The sequence below is a fragment of the Triticum aestivum genome, chromosome 2B (assembly GCF_018294505.1).
Source record: "Triticum aestivum cultivar Chinese Spring chromosome 2B, IWGSC CS RefSeq v2.1, whole genome shotgun sequence".
NCBI classification, from domain to species: Eukaryota; Viridiplantae; Streptophyta; class Magnoliopsida; order Poales; family Poaceae; genus Triticum; species Triticum aestivum.
In genome coordinates, this window is record NC_057798.1 from 210,553,064 (window position 1) to 210,571,772 (window position 18,709).

At 49.6% G+C, this 18,709-nt stretch overlaps 1 protein-coding gene across 1 annotated transcript; it reads left to right on the plus strand.

The window, feature by feature from the left end:
* Positions 1 to 13,539: 13,539 nt before the first annotated feature.
* LOC123044403 (NADP-dependent glyceraldehyde-3-phosphate dehydrogenase-like) lies at positions 13,540 to 17,281 on the plus strand. The gene is made up of 9 exons (XM_044467134.1): positions 13,540 to 13,980; positions 14,550 to 14,743; positions 14,877 to 15,005; positions 15,325 to 15,444; positions 15,541 to 15,677; positions 15,758 to 15,913; positions 16,353 to 16,731; positions 16,827 to 16,943; positions 17,052 to 17,281. The coding sequence occupies exons 1-9, from the start codon at positions 13,836 to 13,838 to the stop codon at positions 17,163 to 17,165; spliced, it is 1,491 nt and encodes a 496-aa protein (XP_044323069.1). The 5' UTR covers positions 13,540 to 13,835; the 3' UTR covers positions 17,166 to 17,281.
* The last annotated feature ends 1,428 nt before the right edge of the window (positions 17,282 to 18,709 follow it).

Sequence of the window (18,709 nt, forward strand, 5' to 3'; positions counted from 1 at the left end):
GAAGAAACTTCAACCAGATAAGCTCGAACCCAAATCGGAGAAATGTGTCTTCATAGGATACCCAAAAGAGACTGTTGGGTACACCTTCTATCACAGATCCGAAGGCAAGACATTCGTTGCTAAGAATGGATCCTTTCTAGAGAAAGAGTTTCTCTCAAAAGAAGTGAGTGGGAGGAAAGTAGAACTTGATGAGATAACTGTATCTACTCCCTTATTGGAAGGTAGTTCATCACGAGAACCGGTTCCTGTGACGACTACACCAATTAGTGAGGAAGCTAATGATATTGATCATGAAACTTCAGATCAAGTTTCTGCTGAACCTCGTAGGTCTACCAAAGTAAGATCCACACCAGAGTGGTACGGTAATCCTATTCTGGAAGTCATGTTACTTGACCATGATGAACCTACGAACTATGAGGAAGCGATGATGAGCCCAGATTCCGCAAAATGGCTAGAGGCCATGAAATCTGAGATGGGATCCATGTATGAAAACAAAGTATGGACTTTGGTTGACTTGCCCGATGATCGGCAAGCCATTGAGAATAAATGGATTTTTAAGAAGAAGACTGACGCTAATGGTAATGTAACTGTCTATAAAGCTCGACTTGTTGCGAAAGGTTTTCGACAAGTTCAAGGGGTTGACTACGATGAGACTTTCTCACCCGTAGCGATGCTTAAGTCTGTCCGAATCATGTTAGCCATTGCTGCATTTCATGATTATGAAATTTGGCAAATGGATGTCAAGACTGCATTCTTGAATGGATTTCTAGAAGAAGAGTTGTATATGATGCAGCCGGAAGGTTTTGTTGATCCAAAAGGTGCTAACAAAGTATGCAAGCTCCAGCGTTCCATTTATGGACTGGTGCAAGCATCTCGGAGTTGGAATAAACGCTTTGATAGTGTGATCAAAGCATATGGTTTTATACAGACTTTTGGAGAAACCTGTATTTACAAGAAAGTAAGTGGGAGCTCTGTAGCATTTCTAGTTTTATATGTAGATGACATATTATTAATTGGAAATGATATAGAATTTCTGGATAGCATAAAGGGATACTTGAATAAAAGTTTTTCAATGAAAGACCTCGGTGAAGCTGCTTACATATTGGGCATCAAGATCTATAGAGATAGATCAAGACGCTTAATAGGACTTTCACAAAGCACATACCTTGACAAAATTTTGAAAAAGTTCAAAATGGATCAGGCAAAGAAAGGATTCTTGCCTGTGCTACAAGGTGTGAAGTTGAGTCAAACTCAATGCCCGACCACAGCAGAAGATAGAGAGAAAATGAAAAATGTTCCCTATGCTTCAGCCATAGGCTCTATCATGTATGCAATGTTGTGTACCAGACCTGACGTATGCTTAGCAATAAGCTTGGCAGGAAGGTACCAAAGTAATCCAGGAGTGGATCACTGGACAGCGGTCAAGAACATCCTGAAATACCTGAAAAGGACTAAGGATATGTTTCTCGTATATGGAGGTGACAAAGAGCTAGTCGTAAATGGTTACGTCGATGCAAGCTTTGACACTGATCCGGACGATTCTAAATCGCAAACCGGATACGTGTTTTTATTAAATGGTGGAGCTGTAAGTTGGTGCAGTTCTAAACAAAGCGTCGTGGCGGGATCTACATGTGAAGCGGAGTACATAGCTGCTTCTGAAGCAGCGAATGAAGGAGTCTGGATGAAGGAGTTCATTTCCGATCTAGGTGTCATACCTAGTGCATCGGGACCAATGAAGATCTTCTGTGACAATACTGGTGCAATTTCCTTGGCAAAGGAATCCAGATTTCACAAGAGGACCAAGCACATCAAAAGACGCTTCAATTCCATTCGGGACCAAGTCCAAGTGGGAGACATAGAAATTTGCAAGATACATACGGATCTGAATATTGCAGACCCGTTGACTAAGCCTCTCTCACGAGCAAAACATGATCAGCACCAAGACTCCATGGGTGTTAGAATCATTACTATGTAATCTAGATCATTGACTCTAGTGCAAGTGGGAGACTGAAGGAAATATGCCCTAGAGGCAATAATAAAGTTATTATTTATTTCCTCATATCATGATAAATGTTTATTATTCATGCTAGAATTGTATTAACCGGAAACATGATACATGTGTGAATACATAGACAAACATATAGTCACTAGTATGCCTCTACTTGACTAGCTCATTAATGAAAGATGGTTATGTTTCCTAACCATAGACATGTGTTGTCATTTGATTAGTGAGATCACATCATTAGGAGAATGATGTGATTGACATGACCCATTCCGTTAGCCTAGCACTTGATCGTTTAGTATACTGCTATTGCTTTCTTCATGACTTATACAAAGTTCCTGCAACTATGAGATTGTGCAACTCCCGTTTACCGAAAGAACACTTTGTGTGCTACCAAACGTCACAACGTAACTGGGTGATTATAAAGGTGCTCTACAGGTGTTTCCAAAGGTACATGTTGGGTTGGCATAATTCGAGATTAGGATTTGTCACTCCGATTGTCGGAGAGGTATCTCTGGGCCCTCTCGGTAATACTCATCACCTAAGCCTTGCAAGCATGTAACTAATGAGTTAGTTATGAGATGATGTATTACGGAACGAGTAAAGAGACTTGCCGGTAACGAGATTGAACTAGGTATTGGATACCGACGATCAAATCTCGGGCAAGTAACATACTGATGACAAAGGGAACAACGTATGTTGTTATGCGGTTTGACCGATAAAGATCTTCGTGGAATATGTAGGAACCAATATGGACATCCAGGTCCCGCTATTGGTTATTGACCGAGAATGGTTCTAGGTCATGTCTACATAGTTCTCGAACCCGTAGGGTCCGCACGCTTAACATTACGATGACAGTTTTATTATGAGTTTATAAGTTTTAATGTACCGAAATTTGTTCGGAGTCCCGGATATGATCACGTACATGACGAGGAGTCTCGAAATGGTCGAGACATAAATATTGATATATTGGAAGCCTATGTTTGGACATCGGAATGGTTCCGGGTGAAATCGGCATTTTACCGGAGTACCGGGAGGTTACCGGAACCCCCCGGGGGGTTATTGGGCCTACATGGGCCTCGAGGGAGAAGAGGGAAGGAAGCAGGAGGGGGCCGCGCGCCCCTCCCCTTCCTAGTCCGAATAGGACAAGGGAAGGGGGGCGGCGCCCCCCCTTTCCTTCTCCTCTTCCTCCTCTTCCCCCCCCCTTCTCCTACTCCTACTTGGAAAGAGGGAGTCCTACTCCCGGTGGGAGTAGGACTCCCCCCTTGGCGTGCCCTCCTTGGCCGGCGGCCTCCTCCCCCTGGCTCCTTTATATACGGGGGCAGGGGGCACCCCATAGACACACAAGTTGATCTACAGATCGTTCCTTAGCCGTGTGCGGTGCCCCCCTCCACCATATTCCACCTCGGTCATATCATCGCGGAGTTCAGGCGAAGCCCTGCGCCGGTAGAACATCATCATCATCACCACGCCATCGTGCTTACGAAACTCATCTACGGAGCTCGGCTGGATCGGAGGCCGGAGATTGTCATCGAGCTAAACGTGTGCTGAACTCGGAGGCCCCGTACGTTCGGTGCTTGGATCGGTCGGATCGTGAAGACGTACGACTACATCAACCGCGTTGTGCTAATGCTTCCGCTTACGGTCTACGAGGGTATGTGGATGAACACTCTCCCCTCTCGTTGCTATATCATCACCATGATCTTGCGTGTGCGTAGGAATTTTTTTGAAATTACTACGTTCCCCAACAAGCGTAATGGTGTGTCCGAACGTCGTAACCGTACTTTATTAGATATGGTGCGATCTATGAGGTCTCTTACCAATTTACCACTATCATTTTGGGGTTATGCATTAGATGCAGCTACATTCACATTAAACAGGGCACCATCTAAATCCGTTGAGACGACATCGTATGAACTGTGGTTTGGCTATAAACCTAAGCTGTCGTTTCTTAAAGTTTGGGAATGCGATGCTTATGTCAAAAGGCTTCAGCCTGATAAACTCAAACCCAAATCAGAGAAGTGTGTCTTCATAGGATACCCTAAGGAAACAATTGGATACAACTTCCATCACAGATTCTAAGGCAAGATCTTTGTTGCTGAGAATGGGTCCTTTCTAGAGAAGAAGTTTCTCTCGAAAGAAGTGAGTGGGAGAAAAGTAAAACTTGATGAGGTAAATGCACCTTCTCTCGAATTGGAACGTAGTACATCAGAGAAAATTGTTCCCGTGATGTCTACACCAACTAGAGAGGAAGATAAAGATGATGATCGTGAAACTTTAGATCAAGTTACTACTGAATTTCATAGGTCAACCAGAGCATGATCCGCACTAGAGTGGTACGGTAATCCTGTCCTAGAAGTCATGTTACTAGACCAAGACAAACCTATGAACTATGAAGAAGCTATGATGAACCTAGATTTTGATAGATGGCTTGAGGCCATGAAATCTGAGATAGGATCCATATATGAGAACAAAGTGTGGACTTTGGTGGACTTGCCCGATGATCGGAAAGCCATAGAGAATAAATGGATCTTCAAGTATAAGACTGACGCTGGTGGTAATGTTACTTTCTACCAAGCTCGACTTGCCGCAAAAGGTTTTCGACAAGTCCAAGGGGTTAACTACGATGAGACTTTCTCAACCGTAGTGATGCTTAAGTTCATCTGAATCATGTTAGAAATTGCTATATTTTATGAAATCTGGCAAATGGATGTCAAAGCTGCATTCTTTAAATGGATATCTCTAAGAAAAGTTGTATATGATGCAACCAGAAGGTTTTGTCGATCCTAAAGGTGCTAACAAGGTGTGCGAGCTCCACCGATCCATCTATGGACTAGTGCAAGCATCTCGGAGTTGGAATATACGCTTTGATGAGGTGATCAAAGCATATGGTTTTATACAGACTTACGGTGAAGCCTGTATTTACAAGAAAGTGAGTGGGAGCTCTGTAGCATTTTTGATGTTATATGTGGATGACATATTATTGATTGGAAATGATATAGAATTTCTGGATAGCATAAAAGGATACTTGAATAAGAATTTTTCAATGAAAGGCCTTGGTGAATCTACTTATATATTAGGCATCATGATCTATAGGGATAGATCAAGACGTTTAATAGGACTTTGAAGAAGTTCAAAATGGATCAGTCAAAGAAAGGGTTCTTGCCTGTGTTGAAAGGTGTGAAGTTGAGTAATACTCAAAACCCGACCACGACAGAAGATAGAGAGAGAATGAAAGTCATTCCCTATGCCTCAACCATAGGTTCTATAAAGTATGCCATGCTGTGTACCAAACCTATTGTGTTGCTTGCCATGATTTTGGCAAGGGGATACAATAATGATCCGGAAGTAGATCACTAGACAGCGGTCAAAATTATCCTTAGAGGACTAAGGAATATTTCTCGATTATGGAGGTGATAAAGAGTTCATCGTAAAGAGTTACGTCGATGTAACCTTTTACACCGATCCAGATGACTCCGAGTCTCGATCTAGATACGTATTGAAAGTGGGAGCAATTATCTAGAATAGCTCAATCAAGAGCATTGTAGACATAGAAATTTTCAAAATACATACAGATCTGAATGTGGCAGACCCGTTGACTAAACTTCTCTCAGAAGCAAAACATGATCACACCTTAGTACTCTTTGGGTGTTAATCACATAGTGATGTGAACTAGATTAGTGATTCTAGTAAACCCTTTGGGTGTTGGTCACATGGCGATGTGAACTATGGGTGTTAATCACATAAAGATGTGAACTATTGGTGTTAAATCACATGGCGATGTGAACTGGATTATTGACTTTAATGCAAGTGGGAGACTGAAGGAAATATGCCTTAGAGGCAATAATAAAGTTGTTATTTTATATTTCCTTATTCATGATAAATCTCTATTATTCGTGCTAGAATTGTATTAACTGGAAACTTGATACATGTGTGGATACATAGACAAAACACCGTGTCCCTAGTAAGCCTCTACTAGACTAGCTCGTTAATCAAAGATGGTTAAGTTTCCTAACCATAGACATGTGTTGTCATTTGATGAACGGGATCACATCATTAGGAGAATGATGTGATGGACAAGACCCATTCGTTAGATTAGCATTATGATCGTTCAGTTTTATTGCTATTGCTTTCTTCATGTCAAATACATATTCCTTCGACTATGAGATTATGCAACTCCCGGATATCGGAGGAATGCCTTGTGTGCTATCAAACGTCACAACGTAACTGGGTGATTATAAAGATGCTCTACAGGTATCTCCGAAGGTGTTTGTTGGGTTAGCATAGATCAAGATTAGGATTTGTCACTCCGAGTATCAGAGAGGTATCTCTGGGCCCTCTCGGTAATACACATCATAAGAAGCCTTGAGCAAAGTGACTAATGAGTTAATTGCAGGATGATGTATTACGGAACGAGTAAAGAGACTTTCCGGTAACGAGATTGAACTAGGTATGAAAATACCGACGATCGAATCTCGGGCAAGTAACATACCAATGATGTCAGAAGGGCACCGGCGACTTGAGGCGGACTGTGGCTTGGCGCTGCTGCGTTTGAGCCGGCGGTGGCTTACAGTAGCGAAGGCGGTTCATGCGGCAAGGCGAGCAGTGTCTCTCAGCGCGGCGGCTCAGGGTCGTGGACGCGAGCTCGCGCAGGGGCAGCTCAAGGTGGCCGTGGACCGCAACGACTTGAGACGCCCATGGGCCGCGGCTGCTTGAACCCATTAGCACTCCGGCAGCCGACGGAGCAAGTTGAGCAGGGACGGCGTGTTGCAGCGCCGGAAGTGGCCAGTCATCGGAATGTGACGCGGATCAGTGCGTGGGGGGGCTCGAGGAGTACAGGTATGGACGGCCCATGGCGCGGCCGAGACGGCGGGTCACAAAGCAGGCCGTAGGTGGAGTACGAGCCCGCAGACCATTCGTGTCCGGGTCGTATCCATCTAAATTGAATCCGGTTTGGAGCAGCAATATTGATAGTCTCAACCTGATTTTGGTATATCCCCAGTCACGTATATCCTAGACAAGCCGTACAGGCATTGACTTCACGGTTTTCCTCATGGACTTATCCCATTGATTTGCTTTTGCTTGAAAAGATGCTTTCTAATCCACCGCTTTTGGCAAACGTGCTCTATCGTGCAAATGCATGGCTAGTTGTAGTTTCCTTCAGGAGCGCTAGCTCTGTCCAAAAGTATTTCATGCCAGCTCTTCTTATCTTGGGCTTACAGCAGAGGCGAGTGGCTTGCGAGGCGACTCAAAGCCGGACGAGGCGCGGCGACGGCGGCTCTCAACAGACGTGGGCGGCTCAAGGCCAGAGCAGTATACGGCGACAGCAGCGGTCAGTTCGGACGGTGGCAGCTTGGAGCAGGCGACGACGACTCAACGCGCAAGCAGAGTCGTCCGAGTCCGTGCTCATGCTTGGGCCCTTCTCCAAGTCATGGCCGGATTGACCAATCCATCTCGGTCGTGGTTGATTTCCGATTTTGTGTTTGACTGCGCGCGTGTGGATCCGATCGGCAGCGTGTCTTCCTGACGAATAGTAGTACACAAGTAATACTGCTCGATTAATCTTGACGGGAGTAGTTGGCCTGTTTTTTATCTTTACCTAGAATAAACAGTAGCTTTGATTGACGGCCCCTGGACTTGTAGCGCCGTAGCCAAAAATTCCTTATCCATTGACCTGCATCATGATGAATCGCCCAAGGCTAACTCGGACTCGGCGGAATCTCCACTGCGCGTGAGGCGGCCGCTCAACAATTAACCCTAAAATAGTATCAATCTCATGCCCGCCGTCGCAGCACACTTCGTCAATCTTTACCAATGAGCTCATAGTTAATGTGAAATTTTCGACGCCGGCTTGTTGAACCGGAAAATTGCAAGCTTCTCACTCCCTATGATAGATCCCTTCAAGAACTCAACACCACCGTGCGCAGGCCCCACGGTGGGCGCCAACTATCGTGGTTTTGTCACGGCAGATGTCCTTAGTGTCAGGATTTAGTCGCGAGGCCAACGCATCTATGTGGTAGTTTGAGAGGGGTTGAACGGGCCGAGAGACGCAACACACAAGACAAGGATTTAGACAGCTTCGGGCCCTGGGAAACATCATCCGGTAATAGCCCTACATGTTGTTTGTGGCTAGATCTCATTATGCTCATCAGGGAGACGCCGCATAAGCCGGCTCCCCTTTTGTTGTGTCTAGCCCTAGAGATTATTGCTTGCTCCCCTTCTTTGGGTGCCCTGCCCCTCCTTATATAAGTTGGAGGGGCGGGTTTACATGTGGAGTCCTATTAGGATTAGGACTAGTCTATTACAAGTGGAATCCTAGTCTGCCCCCTTAAGGGAAAACTCCTTATGCCTTTCCTCGTAAACCAGCCCACCATAACATGAGCCGACCTTCTGGGCCTTGGGCCTAGTCTTCTATCTGACCCGCCGTCGGGGCCATTAGTGAGTCGCCAGGCTCGTGAGTCGTCAGACCAGTGAGCTGCCAAACTCGTAAGTCGCCAGTCCTCCAGCGAGTTACCAATGAAAATGCCAAGCCTGACCGGGTCATACTTCCGGCCGGGTCATACCGCGGGGTATATCCCCGACAAATGACAAAGGGAATAACGTATGTTGTCACAACGGTTCGATCGATAAAGATCTTCGTAGAATATGTGGGAGCCAATATGAGCATCTAGGTTCCGCTATTGGTTATTGACCGAAGAGGTATCTCGGTCATGTCTATGTAGTTCTCGAACCCGTAGGGTCCACACGCTTAATGTTCGATGGCGATTTTGTATTATATGAGTTATGTGATTTGGTGACCGAATGTTGTTCAAAGTCCCAGATGAGATCATGGACATGAAGAAGAGTCACGAAATGGTCGAGAGGTAAAGATTTATATATAGGACGATAGTATTCGGACACCGGAAGTGTTCTGGAGGGTACCAGATACATATCGGGTCACCGGAAAGGAGTTTCGGGCAACCCCAACAAAGATATGGGCTAATGGACCGAGGGAGGGATAGACCAGCCCACAAGGGGCTGGTGCGCCCCTTTCCCTGGCCGCAGGCCCTAGAGGAAGGAAAGCAAGGGGCGCTACCTCCTCCCGCCTTTCCCCCTTGGTGAGAGAACCGAAAGGGGGGGCACCTCCTCCTTCCTTCCCCTCATCGCCAAAAGAAGGAAAGGGGGCGGCCTAGTGCAGGAGCCCAAGTAGGACCCCTCCTACTTGGGGCGCCGCTAGGGCTGCTCCCTCTCCCTCCCACCTATATATATGAAGGGGGGAGGCGCCTAGAACACACACCAACTATTGTTAGCCGTGTGCGGCGCCCCCCCCCCTCCACAGTTTATGCCTCCGGTAATAATCTCGTAGTGCTTAGGCGAAGCCCTGCGCGGATCATTGCATCATCACCGTCGCCACGCCGTCGTGCTGACGAAACTCATCTACTTCCTCGACACTCTGCTGGATCAAGAGTTTGAGGGACGTCATCGAGCTGAACATGTGCAGAACTCGGAGGAGTCGTACGTTCGGTGCTTGATCGGTCCGAACGAGAAGAAGTTCGACTAAGTCAAACGCATTGTCAAACGCTTCCGCTTTCGGTCTACGAGGGTACGTAGACACACTCTCCTCCTATAGTTGATATGCATCTCCTAGATAAATCTTGCGCGAGCATAGGAATTTTTTTAAAATTGCATGCTACGTTCCCCAACAGTCGCTCCTTCGGGTCGTAGTGCCGCGGCCCGCGGTCCACCGCCTACCCCAGGCTGTATGCTCCAAGCCGTCCCCGTGGCTGCACCGACTCTAGCACCGCCGCTGGTCACCCTATCGGGCCGTAGCGAGCGTGGCACACGGGCCACGCCGCCGTCCCGAGGCCATCCCCGCGGTTGCACCGACCCGCGCTCTGCCGCTGCGCTGCCCTTACGGCTGTAGTGCCACGACCCGCGGTCCCTGCCGCTGCCCTGAGGTCTTCCCAACGTCGCCCCGACCTGCCCGTCGCCGCTGCGTCGCCTGTTCGGATCGTAGCGCCACGGCCCGCGGTCCACTTTGCCGTCACCGCGTGTCGACCTCCCATGGTATGCACCGCGCCACCTCCCCTGGCGCGGGAACGCCATCGTCCGTGCCGGTCTTCGTCATGCTGTCAGGGTTTCTCGCCTACTTCGAGTACCGCCGCCGCGCTCCTAACCTAGCCGCGGCCGCCGCCATCAGGTTGTCGCCGCTATCCCCATAGCCGCCGCCGCCCGTCCACCTCATTCGTCTTCGCCTAGCACCAGCCCGTCGTCAGCGTCGCCGTCATCTTCCCTGACCACTTCGTCTATTCCGACCACCGTTGGTGACATCAGCTTGATGCTGATTAACGCCACAAACGTCGTCGAATCTCCTTCTTTGCTGGCCCTCTGACTTCTCCGACATGGCATACAGCTCATGCAGGCCCCTCGTCTACGCATGCCCATTGTTTGCGACACCAATGCGTGCCTTCATCCACAACGTGTCCCCAGGCCTGGCAAGCCTGCGCGCTTCGTCAACTTCGTCTTCGTCCGTCTTCACATGCCCAGTGATGCCAACACTGATGCGTGCCTTCGTCTATGATGTGTCCCCGGGCTTGGCAACCCCGGCGCGACGCGTCGTAAACAACATCTTCTCCCTGGTGCACCACTACTGCGCCTATGACTAACTCGATGCCTCCTTGCGCCCACGGCTCCACGGCAACTTCCTCGACACCGTCCAGCCTGACTCGACATCGACCATGACGTTCTTCGCACAGCTACCTCGACCACGGGCACACCACCCTACGCTCTCGGCTACCTCGACAACGGCACAAGGGCTATCATCCGCTTGAGCAACTCGTCGACTTCCTCTACAGTCAACGTGTCCGCGACGCGACACCGTCCACGACGCTCCCGCTACGACTGCGCGGGGATGTCAGTCCGTCGACTGCTATTCTCTCCAGTCTGACCGTCTGCGACGCTCCTGTTGTTCTCAACACTGCCGCTACGACTGCGGGGGGATGTTAGAGATATATTTAGGATACGTGTATTTGGTAGTCTAGGATTTGTAATCCGTCCCCTACCTTATCTTCAAGAGAGGCTTCTTGCTCTCCAAGTCTTGTACTCAATATATACTCGCCCTCGAGGCTCAATAATACATCCATCATATTCCGCACCAATCTCTCTCTCCCTTCTAACAGCTCATGCTCTTGGTTCATCCATGCTCTTAGTCATTTTACGATCGGTCATTTTATTAACAACTGCTCATGCTCTTGGTCTTTCTTTACCTTGTCTGAACTGTTTGTCTTATTTTGATCCTTGGCGAATTTGCCTTTCTCAAGGAGACCATATAGTCCACCAGAATTTAATTCTTAGACTTTGACACTGGCGTTCATATTTTTCACGTGCTTGCCAGACAAGCCTCACAAGTATGGTCGTCGATCTTATTGCATGAGAATGAAAAACTCTTAAGTATTTGACGCAAAGTGGTGGAGTTCGGGTGTCCCAAGCGAGCATGCCAAAGGTCGACACCCGCGGCGAGGGCGACTGGGGTGGTGGAGGCGGTGGTGGAGGAGTGCATCGGATAGAGCTCGTCAGGACTATCACAACGGTGAAGGACCATCTGAGTATGGGCGTCCTTCACAGAAAAACCGACATCATCAAATTCAACGGTAATGGGATTCTCACGGGCAAGACGACGAATAGATACAAGGTTCGTAACTAAATCAGGAGACACAAAAACATCAGACATGGTGATAGGTGCAGATGTGGAAGAAAACGAAGCACGACCAACATGTGTGATAGGTAGAGAGGAACCGTTGCCAACGGTGATGCAAGTAGGAGTATGAACCGGAGTGGAGGAGGTTAGAGTACCGGGATGAGATGTCATGTGCGCGGTGGCGCCCGAGTCCATGTACCAAGCGCCGCCGGTACCAAGCGCCGCCGGTGATGGGGCCGAGTGCAGGGCGGCCAAGGAAGTGGTGTCCCATGGCGGTGAGACCGGCAGCGAGGCGAAGCCACCGTAGGGCTGAACAGGGGCGGGCGGAGCATGGCCGCCGACCATCGGCGTGGCGAGCAGAGCCGCGGAGCCGGCACTGGCCGGCTGCTGCGGCACGGTGAAGTAGGCCGGATGGCCCGCCGGAAAAATCTGCGGCATGGTGAAGGGATTCGGCGCGTCTACGTACATGTAGCTGAAGAGAGACGGCGTGGCAGAAGACATCGCAGCGACGACGGCACAGACGGTGGCGGCGGCGGCACGGACCAGCAGCGGCGGCGGCAGCTAGAGGCGGCTCGGACGATCTGGCAAGCGGGCGCGGACGATGTTGGCTGGAGAGCGAAGCGGGCCAACGCGCGAGCGGCGTGCCAGCAAGAACTTCAGTAGATGATAGACTATGCTTGTAAACGTGTAGGGAAAAAAGTAGCACCATGGTGTAGTAGTAGTAGAATAGATGAAGAGATTAAGCTAGGCATGCGTGCGCACTAGTCAGGCTAAGCGGGATCGATCAAGCGATTGGCTAGCGGGATCGATCAAGCAACGTGCATGCAACACGATCGATCGGGGCTTGCGGCAGCCGGCGGCTACGCGCGAGGTAGGATCGATCGGGGCTTGCGGCAGCTGGCGGCTACGCGCGTGAGGCAGGGAGATGCGGGATCGACGGCCGGCGCGGAGGGCGCGCGAACGGTGGCGGCGGCTGCGGCGCGGAGGAGACGCGCGGCGACGGCGGTGGCAGAAACGAGAAAGAAACCTAAAAAACGGATACCATGTAGAAGGGAAAGAATAGGTTGTGCAATACAATGCATTGATCGGTGCACCCAGCACGTATATATGAGTACAGAGGGGGCCACAACCTCAACTATACAGAGAAACTAGGAGGTGGGCCCAAGACACAATATACATACACAATATATTCAACATTCTCAAACATGTGATGCATCGATGCGTATATGTGGGGTCTGCAATTGTACTGTTCAATTCCAAGAGAAAAAAAAAAGACAAGGAAAAGGCTACGCAAGTCGTTATATTTCCTCCGTTTCATGTACCGATCAGATTCGTACCGGCCGGCCGGCATGCTCTCCATGAACTGCGCATCACCTCTTTCCCGCACCACTCGGTTTCGAGGCGCTATCGATGAGGACGAGGCCTGGACCTCAAGCTGTTTTACGTTACCAATCATGGCCTGGTGGTTCGGGTGGTTCGCCGCCCAACATCACGACGCGACTCCACCGGGACCCGGCCGAGGCGTCGAGCACGCCGAGCGTACGTACGTGGACGCCGCCGGCGCCAGGCACCGTCTTCCCTCGGCGAATGGAGCTGGGCCGCGGCGCGCACTCACGGTGGTCCATGGCACGGCACGGCCCCGGGCGTTCAAACTGCCCGGACTGGGGCAGCGGGTTGGAGTGGTTGATACGTGTGGCGGGAGCTGGATGATATTTTCCGAGTTACCATTGACGGCCAGAGGGATGCCAAGTCCAAAGCCGCAAACACGGCCCTGGCGGCCTGGTGTGCGGCAAACTGCCACCCGTATTAGGCGCACGAGGTTTGGTCTCGCGTCGCGTGGTACTATTCCTGCAGTGGTTTCTTCCGTCCGTTTCCTCGCTTCTCCATCACACCCGTCGCAGCCGACCACCCGCCCACGCGTGGCCATCATCCTCGGCGCCTCCTCCTCCTCCACCACCTCCGCTCTCTACTTAATCCCGCCCCGCCACAGCTGCACCACTCGCACACCCATCAGCACCAACCACCGTCCCCCCCGAGCCCCTCACCGCCACTAGCTGTGTGCTTAGTGGCTAACCTGCAGAGTGTCCCTCCCGTTCCGCTCACCACCACCACACACCGCACGTACGTACACTTGCTTCTTCTTCTTCTTCTTCCCCGATGGCGGGGACGGGGGTGTTCGCGGACGTGCTGGACGGCGAGGTCTACAAGTACTACGCCGACGGGGAGTGGCGCGCCTCCGCCTCCGGCAAGACGGTCGCCATCGTCAACCCTACCACCCGCCAGACGCAGTACAGGGTGCAAGGTGCATGCCACGCTTGACGCTTGCTCCTCCTCTTGTTTATTCTTTCCGGCCACGAGAACCCAGCACGCGCTAGCTGCCTCTAGCGTGACCGGCTGTGTGAGCAGAGTGAGCCCGCTGGTCTGAGATTGCTCTGCTCTGCTGCCTCAAGTGATTCAATGCTTGACGGTGACTTGTTAGTGTCGTCGTTGAAATCTTTCGATACTTCCGAAGCAAACATAAGTTTCATCGGTGCAACTAATACTGTACTCCGCGCGCACTCACCATTAGTTGTAGGAGTACGAAAGAATTGACCGACCCTGATAGGGCCTCCTGTCCCTTTCGATTCTTTACTGGCGCCAATTGAATGAACTTGGTGAGAACTTTTCATGGTAGAAATCAACTTTGGAACCTGACTTATAATTCGCTCAGCAATGTGGTCAGAAATCGTTTGAGACGGAGGTCCCATGGTAGGACCGCATATACCATATGAGAAAGAATCCATGTAGCATTGCTGCGTAGAATCGTATGACAAGATCCAGATTCCCAGAACTTTTGTTGCTGATGAATTTGGTTCGGCCGCCCTTGTTCAGCATGCACACAGGAGGAGGTGAACAAGGTGATGGACGCCGCCAAGGTGGCGCAGAAGTCGTGGGCGCGGACTCCGCTGTGGAAGCGCGCGGAGCTCCTCCACAAGGCGGCGGCCATCCTCAAGGAGCACAAGACCCCGATCGCCGAGTGTCTGGTCAAGGAGATCGCCAAGCCGGCCAAGGATGCCGTTTCTGAGGTCACCAGCGTTTGCACTGTCCATGTGGCCCCTTATAATTTGTTGCTGTGGACCTGTGGTTGAAAATTGTGGTTGTTCTTCTTCTTCTGATGCTAAGAGACAATTAAGAGATGCGTGGTTTGGTTTGATATAGGTGGTGCGGTCCGGCGATTTGGTGTCATACACGGCCGAGGAGGGTGTCCGGATACTGGGGGAGGGCAAGCTGCTGGTATCAGATAGCTTCCCCGGTAATGAGCGCAACAAGTACTGTTTGAGCTCCAAGGTACACCTGCATTTCAGTTCTTTCACACGGATCGTTGTGGGTAATTTTATTAGCCCTGGCATCTGATAAATCATGCGAGACGTGTGTGTGCGCTCTCTAGTCCCACAACTGTTGATCTGTTCTCGTTTACAAAGAAATTGTCTGAATATAGAAGTATGAGCAGGTTACCCATCTTTCTTTCCTATAAATTGTCTGAATGTAAGGCCTAAGCTTCTACTGTACATAAGCTTCCTTGTTCCCTGAATTGTATCAAATTCCCTACACTAATGATCCGTCGATACTGTTTTGTTCTGCATCTCATGCCATTTCATTCATAAAGGTACCTCTTGGAGTAGTTTTGGCAATCCCACCATTTAACTATCCTGTCAACCTGGCGGTTTCTAAGATTGGCCCGGCGCTAATTGCTGGCAATTCTCTTGTGCTCAAGCCTCCGACTCAGGTATATGATTTTCATAGATAACTTATTTCGTTACTGCATTTTCATTGTACTGAAATTTTTTAATCTGAATTCTGAAATGCTACTGTGCAAAATCAGGGCGCGGTGGCAGCGCTCCATATGGTACACTGCTTTCACCTGGCCGGTTTCCCAAAGGGCCTGATTAGTTGTGTTACTGGGAAAGGCTCTGAAATAGGTGATTTTCTCACAATGCACCCTGGAGTCAACTGCATAAGGTAAATAATGAGCTGCTTCTGCTTCTAGCATTCGTGCTTTTTACAGAGACGAAAAATTCATCTTTTTGTTTGTTTCTCAGTTTCACGGGAGGCGATACCGGTATAGCCATTTCAAAGAAGGCCGGGATGGTCCCGCTTCAGATGGAGCTAGGAGGAAAAGATGCCTGCATTGTGCTGGAGGATGCAGACCTCGATCTAGTCGCGGCAAACATAGTAAAAGGAGGCTTCTCATACAGGTACCGAAATAAGAAAATTGATTGGGTGGTGTTTCATATATAGGCCCAAACCACACATGTCTTCCATACGATTTGATCCATTGGGCATCTGGAATTGTTGAATTTATGGCCTGCCATTCCTTAGAGAGTCACAAGCAACAGCTGGAAATGAATAAAAATGTCTGTATATAACATCTTAGCTAACAGAACACATGTCATCCAAGTTGTGCCATGTATAACAGATAGTGGTGTCATATGCTTTTTCTTAGCTCACATAGTCACATGCTCCCATCCTCATGTCATAACTCATACTGTTTATTGTGAGTATTGTTGAGCATTGTGTCTTTTTCTTTCAGTTTCTGCTTGTGCTTTCCCTCTTCCTATCTATCTCATCTTGTTTGCACCCATGGTGCTCCTTGGAGTTACACTCACATATGCCATGAACTTGTGATCAACACAGTGGCCAGAGGTGCACTGCCGTAAAAGTGGTTCTGATCATGGAAGCGGTTGCCGACAGCGTGGTGGAGAAGGTCAATGCCAAGCTGGCAAAGCTGAAAGTTGGCCCGCCCGAGGATGACTGTGATATCACCCCAGTTGTAACAGAATCCTCGGCAAATTTCATTGAAGGCTTGGTAATGGATGCCAAGGAGAAAGGTGCAACTTTTTGCCAAGAGTACAGGAGAGAAGGCAACCTTATCTGGCCGTTGTTGTTGGATCATGTCCGGCCTGACATGAGGATCGCCTGGGAGGAGCCTTTTGGCCCTGTCTTGCCCGTGATCAGGATCAACTCGGTTGAGGAAGGCATCCACCATTGCAACGCCAGCAACTTTGGGCTCCAGGTCTCTTTCTCTATTGTTGTGTCAACATATATATGTACCCTTAAGTTTTCTGAAGCTATTATGAATCTTGGATGCTCATTGTTTGTGGATTTCAGGGATGTGTGTTCACAAGAGACATCAACAAGGCAATCATGATCAGTGATGCAATGGAGAGTGGAACTGTGCAGATCAACTCCGCCCCGGCTCGAGGTCCGGACCATTTCCCCTTCCAGGTACCGTCGCTACCGTGTCCGCGACTCAGACGTCGCCGTGGAATTGATCCGACAAGCTCGTTTTCTCCTTCCGGTTGCTATATGATGTCATGTCTCTCTGGATTGCAGGGTCTGAAGGACAGTGGAATAGGATCCCAGGGGATAACCAACAGCATAAACATGATGACCAAGGTGAAGAGCACTGTCATAAACCTCCCATCTCCGTCCTACACCATGGGCTGAGACGTTCATGTACAGGAATCGGACGTTGTATAAGCACACGAGTACGGTGTAGAGAATTCAAATGTTTTGTAACCACGTGAGATCTGGAGATCTGTATCTGTATGCTTCTGCATGTACCTTGGCTGTTTTACAGTAAAATTTTTAAAAAATAAAACAAAATGAGAGCAAGCACGAATCTTGTTGCATCTACTGTTCTGCACGCTTCTCCTTGATGATGAAATGCCGGAGAACTGTGCAAGGAGGCCAATCAAAACTGTACTTACCTGCTGATGAAACTAGCAACTTTGCCCGGGAAACACACTTTTAAAAGGATTAATTAGATAAACGCCACTCGAATTCTGACGATTGCGAGAAATGCCACTGCAATTTTCAAACTTAAAAACATGTCATTTCCAGTGGCATTTTTCAAAGTCTGCAGTGACGTGTTTCAAAGTTTGCAAAAAATGCAGTGACATTTTCAAAGTTTGAAAATTGCAGTGGCGCTTCTTGGAATCGCCACAATTCAAGTGGGCCGTATGTGTTAGAACACAAGTAAGTAACTATAACAGCCTTTTGGGGCATATGGTCTCTCATGAACCCTGCATGGTAGTTGTATCTGTAAAGTCAGGCGTACAACTTTCCTTTAAAATTAACTGTAGCAGCCTATAGGGGTTATTGCCGACTCCCGCTATAAAACTTCTGCTCGGGAGCTATGATTCGGCAGGAGTTAGGCCAACTCCAACTCAGGGACACATTTGGTTTGTTCCTGTCCGTTTGGGTCCATACATATAAATGCCATGGCCCAACGCGTGGTCTTTGTACGCAAAATTTGTTTGCTGCGTGTCCGTCTCCACGCATCTCCGGCACAAACTTGGGTTGAATTTACGTCTAGACAGACGTTGAACGGACGTGCGCGTGTCATCTTGGTGTTCGCCCTCCGCCAACAAGTCAGTCGGCAGACCACCTCCTACCAAGCCCTTTTAATCCAAGCGCGTGGAAAGGGCCCGCATGTCCGTTACCCAGCCACTCTACAGGGGTCCTTTTTAATGCCTAGCCCGTGGGCGTGGACCAGCTAGTCCACTTCCACTCACTTCCCTGCCCTCACGCGTCGGACAAGCCCTAGGCTGCGCCACTCACCGCCGGCCACAATGATGTGGGAGTGGATATTAGGGAGGTCCGGGAAGCACGACATGAGCCCAGGTCGTCGTCTTGCTCGTGGGGGCTGAGGATCTCGTCGCCCATTGCGCTGCGGTAGCGGCCGTACGCGAATGTGGAGGTGTACCAGTGCTACTGCGACACGACCACCCTGTTGTTGTAGGACGACACACACCTGCCGAACGGGTGGAACCTCAGCCCAGATCTGATGCCCATGCCTCCCATCCCGGCCAGCGGCCGCACCATCTTTTGGAGATCAACCGTCCGGGAAGCCCAACTGCCTCCGGACCTCCTCCGTGACTTGAGGTACGCCCTCGACTCATCGCTATGGGACACGTGGTTCTGGGACGAGCACGACATGCGGCAGTAGACGTTCTTGGTCGGTTGTGCTCCCAGCACGCTATGGGCGC